The sequence below is a fragment of the Pomacea canaliculata genome, linkage group LG13, assembly GCF_003073045.1.
Source record: "Pomacea canaliculata isolate SZHN2017 linkage group LG13, ASM307304v1, whole genome shotgun sequence".
In the NCBI taxonomy this organism is placed as follows: domain Eukaryota; kingdom Metazoa; phylum Mollusca; class Gastropoda; order Architaenioglossa; family Ampullariidae; genus Pomacea; species Pomacea canaliculata.
Window position 1 is genome coordinate 6590416 of NC_037602.1, and position 17491 is coordinate 6607906.

At 40.9% G+C, this 17491-nt stretch overlaps 1 protein-coding gene across 3 annotated transcripts in view; it reads right to left on the bottom strand.

Moving 5' to 3' along the window:
* The window catches only part of LOC112554129 (zwei Ig domain protein zig-8-like), an 85110-nt gene that overhangs the window by 18783 nt on the left and 48836 nt on the right, over positions 1-17491 (bottom strand). For 2 of the 3 annotated variants that reach the window (XM_025221739.1, XM_025221737.1), the window contains 4 exons: positions 15091-15227; positions 2611-2830; positions 1348-1386; positions 217-513 (listed from right to left, as the gene is read on the bottom strand). In XM_025221739.1, the coding sequence (XP_025077524.1) occupies positions 217-513; positions 1348-1386; positions 2611-2830; positions 15091-15227 (693 nt within the window). The remainder of the gene's footprint in view (positions 1-216; positions 514-1347; positions 1387-2610; positions 2831-15090; positions 15228-17491) is intronic. The other variant, XM_025221738.1, reaches the window with a different exon arrangement.

The following is a 17491-nucleotide window of genomic DNA, read 5'->3' on the forward strand; positions in this document are numbered from 1 at the left end:
AGCTGATAAACAGTATCATTATAAATAAATATTTAATGGTAATAGCTTAATTTCCGGTGTTACTTAGATCTTTCTTCAGACAATAAATAAAGAGCAATCACAATGGTAGAATATTTCATCATTAACCTTCTCCAAATATCGCGCCGTAGTAGTGTCTCCCTTCCCGCCATGCAACATGAACTTTAATGACCCAAAGTGAGCACGTGATGATGTTACCTGCTAAAACGTTGACTGAAAAATCTCCTAACTTGTTGTAGGAACTGCGGCACACATAGGTCCCGGCGTCGTCCATGTCGGCGTGATCGATCTGCAGCCTGCTGATCAGCGCTCCCTCTTCCAGCGACCTGTATTTGAGTATCATTACGTCGTTACGACGTCGCCGCGACGTATCTATGATGTTGCCGTCTTTAAACCAATCAATATCCTCGGCGATTTGGGTTCCTCCAGTGGCATTGCAGATCAAAAGAATCTTTTCCCCTCTCTCCACAAAATCTGTGCCGTACAAGGAAATAGCTGCAAATAAACGTTAGATGTAGCAACTCAGTGTCAACAAGAGCGAGGGCGGAGACAAAGAAGGAAAAAATAGTAAATAGAAAGACGAGGATTGAGGAAGAGAAAGTAAAGAAAAAAGTGGAAAGAGAGCGGAGAAAAGAGGAGACAAAATGCGTAAACAAGGATGTAAAATATTATGTTGAACAGAACTATTTCCTTTAAGAGCTCGTCTAACGGAAAAAATATATAAAAATGGCGGAAAATAGATACTTGCCAGTTTCCACCCTTCCCATAATGACCCATTCAGTGCTTCTATAATCTAGCCTTTTGCTACATGTTTTGTAATCTAGCTATTTGCTAATTTTCTGTAATCTATCTACATCCTTTATTTTCTGAACTCTGGCTATTTGATTCATCGTCTGTAGTCTAGCCATTTGCGACATTTTTCCCAGTTTTGTGTTATAAATTGCAGCATGCTTATCCTTTACATATATACAAATTCAGGCATAAGGATTATGAGTGTTTTTATTGCAAAGAAAAGCGTTAAAAACTGGATCCGCCCAGGTCGAGGCGATTGTTAGAATAGCAGAACATGCACAAAACCACAGCGCTTTCTTTTCCCTCCCCCCGTTAATCGTACTGCAATAAAGCAGGCGAGAAAGAGCGAAGCGATCAGCCCAAAGTATAAAAAAAAATAAATAAAAATATAAGCAAACAAGTTAGACATTTCTGCCCTGATTTTTGAGTACCGCGGATGATAAAGTTGATTTCAAAAAATAATTATTGTAAGCATGCACCAAACATCCAACATGAACACTTGCACTACCAGAGATCGTGAGCAAAATGCAAACGCACTGTGGGAGTCATTCGTACCTGGGGCCGTTATTGGCGGACCTGCAAAACACGAAAACCACATTATACAACCTTTCAGCTTCGTCTCTCTTGGCGTTCATAAAGAACGCACAAACTCGTGTGTAACATTAGCGAGCATGAGGCAAACACAACTCAAATTTAAAAAGCAATATCCACCCGACATTTTAATGGGCCGTATCAGCCGTATGTATCAATAAATCCATACCGTCGACTCGAAAAGTTAAGCTTGGGTGAGAGAAAGGACACTCGTCGGTTCGTTTAGTATTAAAACTGCCGGCGACGATGGAAGGAGTGAAGATTGATTCTGTCCCTTGGTGAGATGGGGTGGACTTGATGGCCACAGGTCATGTTTATGAGCAAGAGCACACTAATAGCTTGGCTGGAAAGGTAGGTGAGGTATAAAAGAGAACAATGCGGGTGTGCATGGCAAATGCTTGGGTGAGAATAGAAGAATTCGACTGGCATTCGTCTTAGCTAGGTGTCTAGCTGATTAAACCTCGCGCACTCCACACATACTTGTTGACGCAAAGTTAAGCTGTGTTGGCAGGCTGACAATTTTTTTAAAATCAGAAGCAGAACTTTTCACGAGGACTTGCTCGCTGAAGCAGAGCTTAGGGTTATTGGAGCGGATGAAAGGAGTAATTCTGGGAAAACATAATGTCTCGCCTACGAGAGACTTGCTCAGATCGTCCATTCTTACACCTTGGGCCAAGGTGTGATATGGCTTTGTGGAAGTGAATAAAGCATGCTGGCAGTGGCTCGTTTCTTTTGGCGGCAAAGCTTAGCGCAAGCTGTGGACTTTCTGAAATGGTCTCATAGGTGTGCATGTAGATCCATTCGTCGGTCCCCCTTTTCTACACGTTCACGTACAGGCACGCACACATACACTCACATAGTGTCTATCTGAAATGCCTATACAAGCATGCACTCATCCACAAGATTCTAGGCATCCAAATGTATTAACGCATATATAACAAAGGACAGGTATAAATAAACTAACCGATGTTCATAGACATTAAAGAGTCAGAAAAGGAAAGACAGCTACACAGGTGCATCTATCTGATAAACGAGAAATGCCCACAAACACACACTCTCTCTCACACACATAAATAAGCAAGCAATTTTAAACAAAAATAATTATGACAGGAGTGGGACATTAGGCAATAACAAATGTAAGACCAAGGAGTGTATAGACGAAGGAAAGGTTCGCATTCCGAGAGTAGACAAAGGGTAGACATCACCCACCTACAACGTTGAGCTGCACGTGTTTGAAGTAGCCGGCACTGGCGGTTATCTGACACTCGTAAAGCCCTGCGTGCTTGGGTGTGACATTGGTGATAACGAGGTACCAGTCGCTGATGTCATGCTTCTTCACCTCTTTCCTCACCGAGAAGGCAGGGTCAGCTACCCAGGTCATTTCCGCGATCGTCAGGAACTCGTCCTGGTCCACGCGCCTCCAAGCCACCTGCAACGATACAAAATTCTGAGTAGTATTCACCAAATAAATGTGTATATATATATAGTCTTAAGGCATGTAAGACTCTAACTACTCAGCTGTTTGCGTAAACATTTCTTTTTCTCATTACCTCAACCGTGTTTGTATTACTACACTTTTTTTACCAGTCCTTTTCTTACAACAATTCACTTTCACTTCTGCTAACATGCTGTCTGAGTGTCCCAGTGCTCGCCATTCCACTAATTTGCGATGGACATGGAATACCGTTTAGCGTGCAAACGTAGGCTTGACAGCTGGATATTTTAACCATTTTATTGCACGGAGCAGCCGAGAAAATGAACGGGCTGAATGAACAAATGTAAATCTGATAGCCTTTTTTAGCAGGCTGGAGGAGTTTGACAGCAATGGAAGAAGCAAATTTATGCCCTATTAAACGCAAGCAAAAGACAGTTTCATGAATAGACAGAAAGTGGCAATGCATTATAAAAAAAAAATCGAAAAATGTTGGGAAAATGATTCATGAATTAACGTGAAGATAGCTGGCAAAGCATGAAACTAGGGAGAAAGAAAGGTAAAGTGAAAGACATATACAAAAAGATTATTTAATATATCCCAGAAAGCCTCATTTCACCTCAGATCTTCAGCAGTTTCATTTGCTCAATTAAGCATGTACACGATCAGGGGCTAGATGCACAGCACGTTTAAAAAATTTAAACTACTCTAAGACTCTTATTAAAAAGAATATTTTAACAAGTTTTAAGCTTGTGTCGTGCACTGTTTCTCTAAAATTGATTAACTAAACAGATTTAGTGTGTAAAATTAGAAATGTGTTTTACATCTGACCCTAGATGACCATTCTGTGTGCCAGACCGGAAGTGATAGGCTAGCCGTTGCTAATATTCCACTAATAGCTATAAGTCGGTGTTGCCCTTAAAAGAAGGAAGGAGGACTCCGAAACTGCTTGTAAACGTGGTCTCAGTTCATGTAAGTGGAAATTTGATTGGCAAATCCCGGCTGTAAAGAGCGCAAGACGGGAATGTTACATAATCTGTAGCATGTTTGAATGTCATTGCCGTTTCATTTTATCGACTACCCCCAGAGAGGGAGGAAAAAATTGTATGAAAACAGTGAATTGCAGTAGACAGGAGCTGACGTCACCAATCCTCCCACACAGACATTTCGCAAGGAGCTTAAGAGACACCCCGGGAAACTAATGGTTTCACAACCTCTGTTGGTGTTAGTTGTTCGGTGGGAAACTTGTTAGAGAAGCAATTAATTCACATGCGCGGTCATAGACACGCACGCACACAGCTCAAGACACACACAAAAACACACGCTAGAAATCCCCCCCACCCACACACACACACACACACGCACTCACATACAACCTTGCTCTTTCACAAACACACATGAACTCTGGTTGAAAATCGTAACCGCGGAAAATGAGTAGGCAGAAAGGCGGTGAAGAAGACTCCATGGTGACTGACAAGTTTCAGTTAGTATTTTTGCAATATAACTTTACTGCAAGAATAGCACATTTTGAACTAAACATGTGACCTTTCTTGCAATGCGCATGTGTGCACTAGCGTGTGTGTGTGGAGGGAGAGTCGGGGATGTTGGGGGGGTGATACACACCAGATGGTTGATGACAAGCTTGTCCTAAATTACCTTCTGCATCTTTGTGCTAAGGATTTCTGTCTTAGTTCATTCTTAATAGATTGAAAGGGTGTGGCTACTGATAGCATCTAATCTCCATTAATATCGGTGAGAAACCAGCCTCTGTAATTCTGATCGATGAGTCTTGACGAACACAATCCTTACTTCTTTTAGTTCTGTTTTTATTTCCGTTTATCTCCACGCAGTACTATAGTACTTAATGAAATGTCAACCACAATCTTTATTACCTTTTCATGCGAATGTGTAAACCTCCGCTCACATCTCTCTTGTTTTTACCGAAAGATAAATAAAACGAGAAAGCCCACAAGCCTTCAGGGAGATCTTAAAAAAAACCCTGAGCGATTCTTTCCCATTTTTCTATCTCCCAACCGTCATCAATCTTTGGCGCATGTGAAATGAAAGTAAAGCTGAACCTAGCTAAGCCTGTGCGTGCGAGCGGGCCCATGGCGTGAGGTTAGCGGGCGGTAAGTCTCGTGGGCACCGGGTGTCATGCGGGTGGCGTGCACCAGTGCGTGAGCAGGTGGCCAGAACTGCCCATCTATCCTCTTAGTCCAACAGGGGGCGCGCATGTCGCAGTACTGAGGATACTGAGCATCCTCCGCTCTGTCACACCAGACATGATCCGCCTCTGGTGCTCACGCTCATGAGTCACGTGTTAGCTTGCGACGATCGACCACCCTCCAGAGCCGCTCGATATTTCCGTGAGAGAGAAATGACGTGTTTGTAATTATTATTGCAGCCATGAAATATAGGATTTCTCAAAGTAGTAGCTTGCAAATAATGATCAATAATAAGTATAGCGAAAGTTAGGTTTTTTTCCATTGTATTACGTTTATTTCGTTTGTCAATGAAGGCATCCGTCGATGTTGTTGTCGTTGTTGTTTGTATTCTCTATCTGAACTCATGTTGTTCAGCAGCTAAGCACAACACTTTTCAGTTTATTAAGTAGTTAGTAGTTAGTTAATTTTCTGGCTGGTTATAAGGTTGAATGGTTAGGTGGGTAGGTAGTTGAGGGTTTAGGGTTTTTGTTATTTGACTATCTACTTATCAGTTTGTCCTGTTTGAATACTTTATGTGCATGTGCATTTCAAACACAACTTCATTTATTTTATTTTTTTTAATATACTACTTTTTTTTTTAGATAACTTGGCCGCGGAGAGAACTGAAGGGTAGGATCAAATGTCTGTTGTTCTTTCCCTAGATGCTAATTAGATGTGTTATTATTAATTCACTCAGTTTCACACTCCATGACGGTCACAATCAATCACATCTGCCAAGGCTCCATGACCAGTCGGGTGGGAGGGTGTGGTTGTTTCACATTGATAGACAGAACAGACGACTCGGTACACAAGGACATGCTAACAAGGGACGTGTATAATGGAACACTTCCCGACTTGTCCGATAATTCACTGTTCAGAGAATTGGACGAAACACTTCAGGGTACCACACAGCTACATGCACACACAAACACACACACAAACACACACACACACACGCACACACTCGACCTTTCTCTGGCCTGCCCTTTAAGACTAGAGTCAGGATTGATGTATAAACGATATTCCACCCATGCATAAAAATGCAATAATTTACGGAAAGTTAACAGAGCTTGATGGAACATTTGTGTGTAGAAAACAATTAATATCACTTCTGCAGCACAACTCATGTAAGTAAGGCTCGCGAATGCAAACACATACAGGACACTGAAGCATGAAAATGGCGATTGATTGGCGAATGCAAGTTAAATGCGCGGTTGTAACGCAGGGAAAATGGTATCCACGACAACCTTCCGGACAACAGGAAACTACCCATTACATCAAACCAGATTCGATACAGACCGATAAAAGTTTACAATAATGTAGTAGGTCAGCCAGGTAATAATGAGAAGGAAGCGGCTGGTTTTCACATCTACAGGGGAGTGTAGAGAAAGGGGTTGGGGATGTGTGTCCACCTAGTCCTCACACACCCATCACATTTATCTCTCTTACCTCTCTCTTAAGGAGAGAGAAATCAGAAACCACACACACTCACAGACACATCCACAGATTATATGTAGGCACGCATATATTAATACCAAGAACCACGTGATCGGCTACCCAGCACCAGCAGAAACGAATATTTCACACACATCGGCAGCAGCGAACAAAGAAAGAAATGGCAATGAAAAATGAAGAGGAGCTATTCCATGGTCGAGCTATCCCCAATGTTCCCCGTAATGTATTAATCGTCACATTGTGGGGTTGGGGGACCGCGAGACAAGCTCTGGACATGAGCATCAACAGATCGTAACCGGCGATCCTGCCTCATCTCCGGTCCTGGCCAGCTCCTGAATATGGAACAGCCGCGTGCAGAGCCACATCCCCGCCAGTCCGCCGGGAAATAAAGTTCCCCAACAACCCGCGTCCACGCTTCCCCCCTCGAAGGCTGGAGGAAAAACTACAATGAACATTTCCTGTCGTAGAGAAACCTCCATTGACGCAAGCCTACACGGTCCTTTGGCACAACCTCAGCAGTCGGAGATGGAGAACTGGTGGGGCTCGACTAACCAAACTCTCTGTCTGTCTCTCTCTCTTGCCACAGGAGTGGCTGGCTAACAGCTATCAGCTCTTTCCATTCCATTAACTTTTTTTCGTCACCCTCTCAACGATAGACCAAGAAAACATTTTCCTTTCTTTCAATGTTGAACCTCTTTCCCAACCAAGCCTCATCCTACTTTTTCTTACTTTCATTCGCTTCTCTCCTTTTTGCTCCAACCAGAAGCATGTTGGTCTGAAAGCGAAGCCCAATTGAACCCAAATCGCCGGCAATCTGGCAAGAAAGGAGCGAGTGTTCTTTGCCTGTCTATTTTATGGCCTCGTGAGGGCCCGAAACTTTGGAGTCCATGGACACACAACATTTTGAATATTTCGATAAAAAAATAAATAACCAGATACCCTTTTATACTAAGCTTATTGTTCGTCGCCAATCTCTGCAGATTTCCGCAATGGATGTCTCTGGACTCAAATGACGGGAACCGAAAATAAAATGGGGAGGGTTTGAGAATTTGAGTTGTCCAACGAACCTTTGAGATTTGCCATGTCTGTCTCGTGTTCGTATATTTTGTGATATTCTGTTCTTTTTGTAAGGAGGTGCAAGCAGTCTGCACACGACACTTGAGTCAGTAAGCAGTTAGATGGTGATGGTGGGGCGTCTGAGATGTTGGAAAGTAAAATATACAAATACCACTTTCTGTATTTTTATACTATTCCTACCCCATTTGATTCTTTATTTGGATTGTTTTGTTTGGACGTTTTGTGTCCATTATTGATAGATGTTACATGTTTTACACACAAAAAAGTAAAAAAAAAATAATCTTTTGATTATATCACCTAAAAAATTGTCATGTGAATGAAATTTGTTCAACACAACAGCTCTCCCGTTCTTACATTATCTTCGACAGGTCTGCAGAGCTTTTTTCAGTTTTCGTAATTTTTTTCTGCAGTCATGCACAGACCTTTAACCTATCCTAAAACCTTGTTGCCATTTCATATTCCAGGGGGAAGATCATCTTTCTTGGCGACATCTGTCCCTGCGGCCTGTATCTGGTTTTCGACTGCCTTCCACAGCAGCATCAGTAGAAGATGTGTGACCGGCCCTTTTCTAGTTCTTTCCCATTCTTCAATTTAAAAACAGTCAGCTTTGTGACAGAATATTAATTTTTAAACCGTCAAGCTACTCTCTTGATCGGAAAAAAAGTTTTATTAAAGCAAATGTACGATGCAGAACAGGAACAAAAATTTCTGCTGGAATGAGCATTCTCTGCGGACCACTACATGTCGAACGCTGAAGTTTAGCAAATATAACACAGACCTTTTTTGAAAAGGTTACACTTGATTTTTTTAAAAGATTACTTTAAGTTCATGACCTGATATTAAAACATCAATTGTAAACCATCGGACAGTCGAATATTCTACTTTTTCAGCGAAAAAAATGTAGCAGCACAAGCAGAACATACTTTATTGTACCCCGCCTTGCACATTTCAATCAAGAATATTGAAACTGAGTTGGTACAGTTCTTTACAATTATTCCAGTAATTTGATTTATTGCTTTGTTGTTGATTTGTTTTGTGTCACCATTTTACGATATGAACAATACTTTAAATAAACAATAAAACTAAAGTTGGCTGAAGGATTGCCTATGATATATTCTCATTGTCAAATTTCAAGCATGTTCTATCTTCTTTCGCTAAGATGGTGGCAGAAAATGATGATGACAATAATAATATGAACAATAGCACTGAATATTTCTGTACACATGCATTCCTGTAGAATTCATACCATGTATTGGAAGAAACCTCCCAAACTACATGTATTAGAACCAAACACATCTAAGCGACCAAACGCTGGAATCCTGTCTACTTCACACAAACGTAAACAAATCAAAGCAATTCACAAATGACAAAAAAATTGTCATTATCAAGGCTGGTAGACTAATTAGAAAACTTTTTTTAAGATTGTTTGTGGATAGTCTGCAGGATCTGAGTTCAGACAAAAAGATACAATTTCTCCCAGACTAAACAAATCAAGATAAGATAAAAACTGTTGTCCTTGGATTTGGAACAAAACATTCTTTGAACAGGGAATCATGACAATTTATGACCCAGACGAAGAAGACAGTGATCTGAAAAGAATATGGACATATAGAAAAATCTTTAAGATACTAAGAAGCGGTCTGGTTAATAACATGGTCACGTGCCCACAAATAGTAGTTTGTAATCTTTGCCGTCGCCGGGTAGAAGACTTCGAAACTTTACAAGGAAGAAGATGACAGGAGGCTTCTTGCGTGCGCCAAATGGGAGTCTGGCAGCACATTTCGGTACTCCCCAGTCTCCAGAATTTCTCGGAATCCCAACGGAAGGACAACGAAAAGTAAGTTCCTGTAGTCCATGAAAGCTAAAACTAGTTTGGACTGTTCCCATTTCATGGAAGTCTAGGACCAGGTAATCAAGTGACTGAAATATGTTTGCTGGCTGAGTATGCAGACTTCAATTAGAGGCAATGAAGATATTCAACATATGGATGTCGAAGCCAGCCCAAACGACATTTTTTCTGACAATGTCTGTCGTGGACCGTCTTCTCCAGACAGGTTTGGTATGAGCCGCTGAATTCTGCATGTATCTGTCGGAAAAGCAGAGGAAATGAGACCAGAAAGAAAATTCTGCCTTTTAAAAGTGAAAGCCATGCGTGCTTGTCTTGAAAAGGTTGTTCCATGTCTCAGCATTGCATCTCTCACTCGATCTGTTCTTTCTTCCTTTTTTTGAAGGCGTGTAAGGTGGACTCCATACAGGCTGCTGAAAAGGGTTGTAAGTGATCCTGCATGTCAAGTGGCATCTTTGGGGGAGGTCCAGGAAGGGAGAGGAATGGATCTGCACGGTGCTGCCATCTAGCATTCAGCATTATCTGTGGTGTACAGCTTGCCACGAAACTGGAGACTTATTCACTCGTCTTCTCCTGACCGACTTCGCATCTAGGTGTAAAGCTTTCCTTCCTTCCAGCTTGACATTAATATGCATTACACAATGCTTCCAGAACCTACTGGAAGAAATTCATTCTTTTTTTCTTTTCCCCTTTCTCAGCCTTTCCAAATCCCCTCTCTCTCACACATACACAAACACACATACATACACGCAACGCACACAAACTGCACTACTGTGTTTCTGTGCTTAACGGAATCTGATATCCGCAAAGATATTTATTTTGAAATATTGTCCTAATATTTTGTAGCAGATAATGGATTATATTCAACCATTTTTTAATATTTATTTTGTTATTTTGATAGAAAAAAAAACAAAAGATGATATGTATATTGTTGATCTAGAACAACAATTAACACCCCAAAAAAAGGGAGCAGGCATCACGTGGTCTATGTTCTTTTATATCCCGTCTTTGTTTCAATATCAAACCTCTCACAATTTTTTAAAGCAAGAGCAGGCGCCTAACAGACACAGGTAAGAAGACACGCACGTGCAACCCACGGTTGCTGAACACGAGTAACAATTTACGAAGGTGAGAGATGGGAAGAAGGGATAAGAGGGATACGATGTTCACTTTTATGATATACTCTTCGCATGCCGTTGTTGTGAGTGTTGTTTCTGTCCTTATTTCCTTCAATTAAGAAACAAGAGTGGAGAATTCTCTTCCACTCTCTTGCAACACTGGTTAGAGAGAGAGGAGGGCTGGAGTGCTGGCTGCCTCCCTGTGTACCTGCTTACCTGGAAACAGGCAAGATATTCATCTTCGATAAAAGCGAAGTGCAGACGTATTTTCCCCCTCTTTCTGACAAGGCCGGATCATCGCATGTGTTTACATCATGCCACCAACTGTGTGCATAGTGATCCATTGTGCCATTTTGTACAGGATGCCAGGTCCAAGCCACGGGAGGGGTTGCCGTGTCATAAAGACTGTAGCAACGCTTTCAATCCATCAGCTCCTGCCTCTCCCCGTCCCTCCCAACATTCTGCAAGCAGCTCATGCACAGGATGTTTTGTGTTTTGCAAGAAAAGATGGATGCTTCTTACTTTTCATGTAGACGTTTTGGAAGAAAAATTTGAGACAACTTTGTTGTTTTAAGATTATTTGATCTGATATATCGTCTTATTGAGTGAGGAGCCAAAGCCTGTACTGCATGCTATCACAGGGTCGCGGCCTCGCAGGATACTGATTCACCCTAACTGGAAAAATATAAATCATTATTTTCTTTATCTTTCGGCAGATAAGTGACTATCAGCAGAAGGCCTGGCTTTGCCTTGGATGTCCCGTGAGTTAGGCCCGTTTAACCACTCACTGAGGGACCTGTTGTCTACCTTGACCTTATGTCAGAATGATATCGTTACAGCAAACTCATCGATTTTTTTGACTCTCGCATTTTTCTTTCATTTGTTGAGTAAGTAGTAAATGAAACTGAGATAAAATGATACTTTTGTACTCGAGTAGTAGATTATATTATTATTATTAATTATTATTATGATTACTTTTATTATTGTTGTTGTTGTTGAAAGTCTAGACCACAAACTGACCAACCTTTTACTAAATAACTCACCCAATTAGAATTGTGCTATTCTCAGCTCACGAAGAGTATTATTCTTCATTAAGTCTTTATTCTTGGGTTTTTGTAAATCTCTCTCTCTGTACTAATCGTTCTTTGTTTCTTTGTCTTTTTTCTTTCTAGATCCTCCTGTTATGTGGGTAGGAACATTGAATATTCTGTTTTCTTTCGTTTTCTCTGCTTAACTATTTATATATACACACGCGCGTACATACACACACACATACACAAGCATACACGCGCACGTACACATGCACTGAGACTCTCTCACCTTCACTCAGGGAGACTGCCTCACACCTGCTGGTTTCAACTTGCGGGATTTTCTCCATCCTGCTTACTCTTTACTCAATTTCACCGCTTTATTAAGAGCGCGTCACGCCGGCCACAAAGGGAAAAGCAGGGGTTAATTTGATCGGAATCGATCTCAGCCGCAGCACGTGCTTGCAGTCAAAGACACGTGAGATGGAGGCTGAGGCTGAGGTTAGGGAGGCGACAAGACACGTAGGCATGCCGGGAACAACTCGGCAGCCGAGTACAAACTGTAAGTTGCAATGCGTGTCTTTAAGTACCTCTCATTAAATCTCTAATTGCATGAGCTACCCTGTCCCTGCCTCTGCAGCCGGGAATGTTTGGGTCCCTCACGGAACCCTAGCTGACTTCTAATTAATGTTAACTGTTCACACGTGATCCGCGAGTGGGATGAGGAGGGAGCGTGATGGAGAGAGAGGCGGAGAGCAGCACTGGTGTTGGGTCGGTTCCAGGTGCATCAGAGAGCCACGGTTAAAAAAAAAAAATAATAGGTTCTGGCAATGTTGTGGAAGACCTCTGTGTAACACTTTGTCACGAGCTCACTGCTGTCTACAATTAGCAGTCTCTCGCCATTTTGTTGTTTGCTTCTACCTGTAAACAATACGTTGTTTTGTTTGTCTAATTGTCTACTCGCTTTGTATATTCCATGGTGTTTGACAAAATAATTTAGTTGTTTACCTGCCTGTTGTATGCCATTTTATCTAGTTATCTACCTGAAAATTAAAAACTGTATTTTCTGCCTAAATGCCAGTTTGTCTGTCTATTTTATTTGTCTCTCAACGTATATATATAATATTTCCTTCACTTTTTTAACTGCCTGTGATGTGCTTTGTTCGTCTAGACTATCTACTGTATACTGATTTATGTAATTGTCTATCTGCTTATGCCATTTTGTATGATTGTATATTTGCTTAATTTATGCTATTTTATCTAATAATTTACCTGTAAACTGTATGTAATAGTATCTAATTGTCCACCTACCTGCTTGTTTGTCTGCCGGCCTGCCTGTATACCGTGTAGCCTGTATTATTCTCTACCTGACAGTAGTTTGCTGCTTTGTCTGTCTCAATCGTATATTTGTGTAATTATTTACCTGCCTGCTATGTTTCTCTTTGTCTAATTATCTACCTTCCTACATTTTTGTCTGTATGCTCCCCACCGACCTACATCCCTGTCGGTATGTCTATCTGACTGTATGTCTTTTTTTTTTCGCATTTTGAGCTTGCAAAACAGTGAATGCTGTATATCTTATAGTCGTGCTTCCACGGAGATGGTTTTGTTTTAATATGTGTGATGACTAATGTTTGAAAACGAAAATATATATTAATTTAATTATTTGTCGAAAATCACAAGTCCTCTATTTCAGTCGTGTACAGCTACAGGTTACACAGGTTGTACGGTGCTACTATCTTCCCTTTGTAAACTAAATGATCTTAGTCTTTTTTTTTAACAGGCACCTCTTCGACAACACAATATCAAACAAACATTCAAGAAAAACAACAATTTACTATTCACTGCTTTGACTTCGATCATCAAGCGGTGTCGGGGGTTAGACAATGACCAAAAACACCTCCAGCCAATTTTACTGACACTCAGATTTTCCCCCAGCAGTAATAAGATTACGAGAAAATATCATCTTACAGCTATTGAGGAACAGAAGAAACACACACACACATGCACTCTTACACTCACGTGTTCACATTTCTTTCCTACTGACGATGAAGTTTGACAATAAAATTAAAAAAATGGTTAGTTGTTTATTTTTTACGAATTGCATTATTTCTTCTATTTTTGTTCTAAACATTTTTTTTTTACTTATTTTTCTTTCTTTTCTTTCTTTCCATTTTTTTTTTTTGTTCATTGATTCTTCTCCTTCTCTCTTTCGAAAACAGTGTGATACCTTAAAGGTTTTTATGTCCTGTTTATTATCTGTTATTCGTTCTCATGCAAGGTTGTCGTTGATATTTCTGATGCGTTTGCTTAGTTGAGTTTTAGCTTCTCGAGAGATGTTTAATGTTGATAAGAGCTCATCCTGTAATGCAACCTTTGCTTTGCATGCATCTGGAAATTGCAAGCAGTCGTCGTGCCACGTCAACAGATGTCAGGATGCGTACCGCCCTCATCTCTTCAGGCTAAGAACAATACACTAGCAGACAGACGAAGGAAAGAAAGAAAAGAATAAAACGCGAAAATAACAGAAGAAGAAAATGGCAAACGAACAAGCTTTAGCAGAGCTGGCAGTATTAACAGCAATATGCTAAACCCTTGCACGTGATACGCAATATTGCAGCATCATGCTTTAAATGCTCTAGGGAAGTTACCAGTCCCATCCCAAGGCTATTTCACAGATTCCACCCAATCAGCAAGAAATAACATTTAAACTGCTTTACTTTTTTTTGTCACAAAATGTGGGAATAGCTTATGCCTTAGGATTGATGCTGGAATTGGAAAATGTGAGAGCACTACTACGAAATGATGAAAAACGCCATGTCAGTGCGGTAGGATGACAGGAACTGTTTGGTCTGCAACTTCTCAGCAAGGGACATAAATGTGAGATTATATAGGAGAAGCAGTTGTTCCTCCGGAAGTTGGAGATCGTACTGGGAATTTCGTTTGACAGAACCCAGATGACAGCCCCACTTAACAAGCAGCTAGTCGTCGACGGAAGTTGGCACAAACAAGACTCTATTGCCGAGAGGAAATGTAAGGGGAATAATGGAAAAGAGGATTAATTTAGATGTATGACGGGCCTAGTGTCTCTGCATGTGCGAGTGTGTATGTGTGCGTGTGTGCATGTGTGGAGAGTGAGAGAGAGAAAGAGAGAGAGTGTCTGTGTGTACTTGAGGCTGTGTGAATTTCCTTTGTGTGTTGGTACGTATATACAAATACGACTCAAATATTGAGAAAGTTTCAATAATGTTTATAAGAGCTTACAAATAACCTTCATCCTTAAATAAATAAGGTCTTTAGCTCCCTTCCTGCCATTGTTTAGTCGATTTACATAAAAAAAGCTCGAAGAAACGATGAAACAAATAATAAATTAAATCATAAAAATCAAATACACTGCATGCTACTCATCAACAACAAAAGAAATGGATAACAGGTTCACGAACATCCTCTCTTCGATTATCACAATTACCAAGAGCCTAAAGGTTTTGCTAACTAGACATTGTTCAGACAGCCAGCCGGCCATACAGACCTTTTTGGTACTGAGGTACTGGACGCTGCACGGCAGCTCCGCCTTGCCGCCCTCGCGCACGGTGATGTTGTTGGCGGTGGGCAGAAACACGGGGTCGATGGGGATAATCGTGGTGGACGTAACGACACTCTTGAGCTCTGAAATCAGCCAACAAGGGGGGCGTAACCATCCAAACACAATACAGTCCCTTGCACTCTAAGAGAAGATGTTAAAGTGGGTTTTCCCACCGTTACTGAGTTTTCTTTATTCAGCAACATTTTCTGTATTTTGGAAGTTTAGGTTTGAGGTATTTAAGTGGAGGGCTTCCAAATGAGCAGTGCACTTAATTGTCACAGACCTGCATCTTCATAAACTATTCTTTGGGTGTTAGGCCAAGCCAGCTGGAATTTAACCAATTATCCAAAAGTTTTTTTTTATGTATTGTCCTCAAGACAAGCAGTTTTTTTTTTTCAGTGTGATTTGTTAGGCCTGCTGAAACCAGAAATTTTAATTAGTAGGTTATTTTAATAAAGAGTATGAATAATGAAAACTACAGACTAGATGACAGACATAACAAACAGACACACAATTTTTTCTGAAAGGAAAGAAACTTGAAGTGAACATTTAATAAGTATGCTAACCTTATTAGAATCATTAACCTATTATAACAGTAGTGAAAGGTTTCTGGTGTATGTAGGTCATCTATCAACAATAGACATTTTGTATTCGCATGTAACAGGTGTAAGCGTAACAGATCGTTAAACACCTCTGATAATATTCTGTTTAATATTTACAATAATCTCTGCCATTTTGTGCATAACAAAAACGGAAACAAAGAACGGAAACATAACCGATTCTCATGACGTCACGACATATCTCGCACTTTGTCACGAGATCCAGTGTCGGCAGGTGATGATCCTTGGAGAAGGCGAACCTTCTCGAACGAGCTCGCACTTTGCTGCCACTGATAAGGTTCGTTCCACTCGCGTTTCTGGCGCTAGAAAGCATTCCATACTTGCCAGGACCCTGTGCAAGCAATGCCACACCAACGAGAGCCGGGTGTCACTTTTGAGATGAAGAGGGTGCGGATAGGGGCTGAGGCCCGATTCCAGATTAGAAAAATGGGGATGTGGGAGGGAGGGGAGGCTGAGGATGTCTGCCAAAAACCGCCGTCAAACCACAGCGACAAAAGATTTTCGTCAAGCGCTTAGCATCAAGAAAGAGAATATCAAACAGGTGAATAATAAATTAAAGAACTGACTTTCCAGGAGTGGGAAATTTTTTCCAAGTAAAAACAGAAAAAAGCCAAAACATAAGGAGAAGATAAGATTAGTTCACTTTTAGACAACCTCTCTCTCTCTCCTGCTTTCTCTTCTAATCACAACTTTCCCTGCCCGTCCAGAGCACAACAACACTGCTCCATATCATGTGTTTAATTCTTCAGCCATTAATGTTAGTAAGTATCTAGACGACAAGCTTCCTTTCTAACCTTTCTTGGCATCTACTGCAGGTACTCTTGGCACTAACGGCTTAGTATAAAGAGCTAAGAGAAAACCTGCAGGGTTGATTATGAATCGTTTCAAGTTTGTTAGCAAGAAAAAAAACAATCATTAAAACGTTGCCTTTAAATGAGACATTCCTACAATCCATGGCAAGTCTTCATAGAACAATCTAGAAGGTGAGTCACTCACAAGGACATGACTTTGGCCAGAAGTATGTTGCGGTTAAAAGACTTTAGAACCACAGACTTCGTTGCACCCCACAACCCTGACTTATTATTTTTTCTTGACATTGTGAAGGGACAAAAAAACATAACATAATCACCTAGGTGTCTTTCGCTTGATTAGTTTTGTTGTTTCCTCAATTACAACTGCTTTTGTCCTAACTGGATTTTTACAGGTTGTCGTCCACAGGCGTCAAAGTCGACAAACTTTGAGACAAGTTTCGCGGTTTAAACCTCAACAATAAATTTAAACGATGCAGGAATTTGCACTTAAGCTAGTTCATGGCAAAGCAGTCTGTGACCATTGGAGCCACTGGACATGAAAAGAACATTTTGTCAAGCTGTGGCATCGCAGCTGGAAGAGAAGGTCTTTTATGAGCTGAAGGATGTTTTTTCTCGACTCACAATAGCGGGAATTCCGTGGAGTCATTCTCTGCCTGCCTGCATCCACCATCCCTTTTCATGTCCTCGGAAGTTAGGAGCTGTCCATGTTTGTTCCCTGAACACTGTGCTACAAACGGTCGTTAATTAAGACAACAGGCTTGCGATGAAGAATAAAGACCATTACTAACCTGACATTTATGGACGAATGTTTGTTCCAATTCAACAGAGTTTTATTACATGATGGCTGTATAAAAGCTTTGCCAGAGTTAGTCACAGGCTTGTCAGGTTTAGCATGTGAATCTGGTATCAAGGATT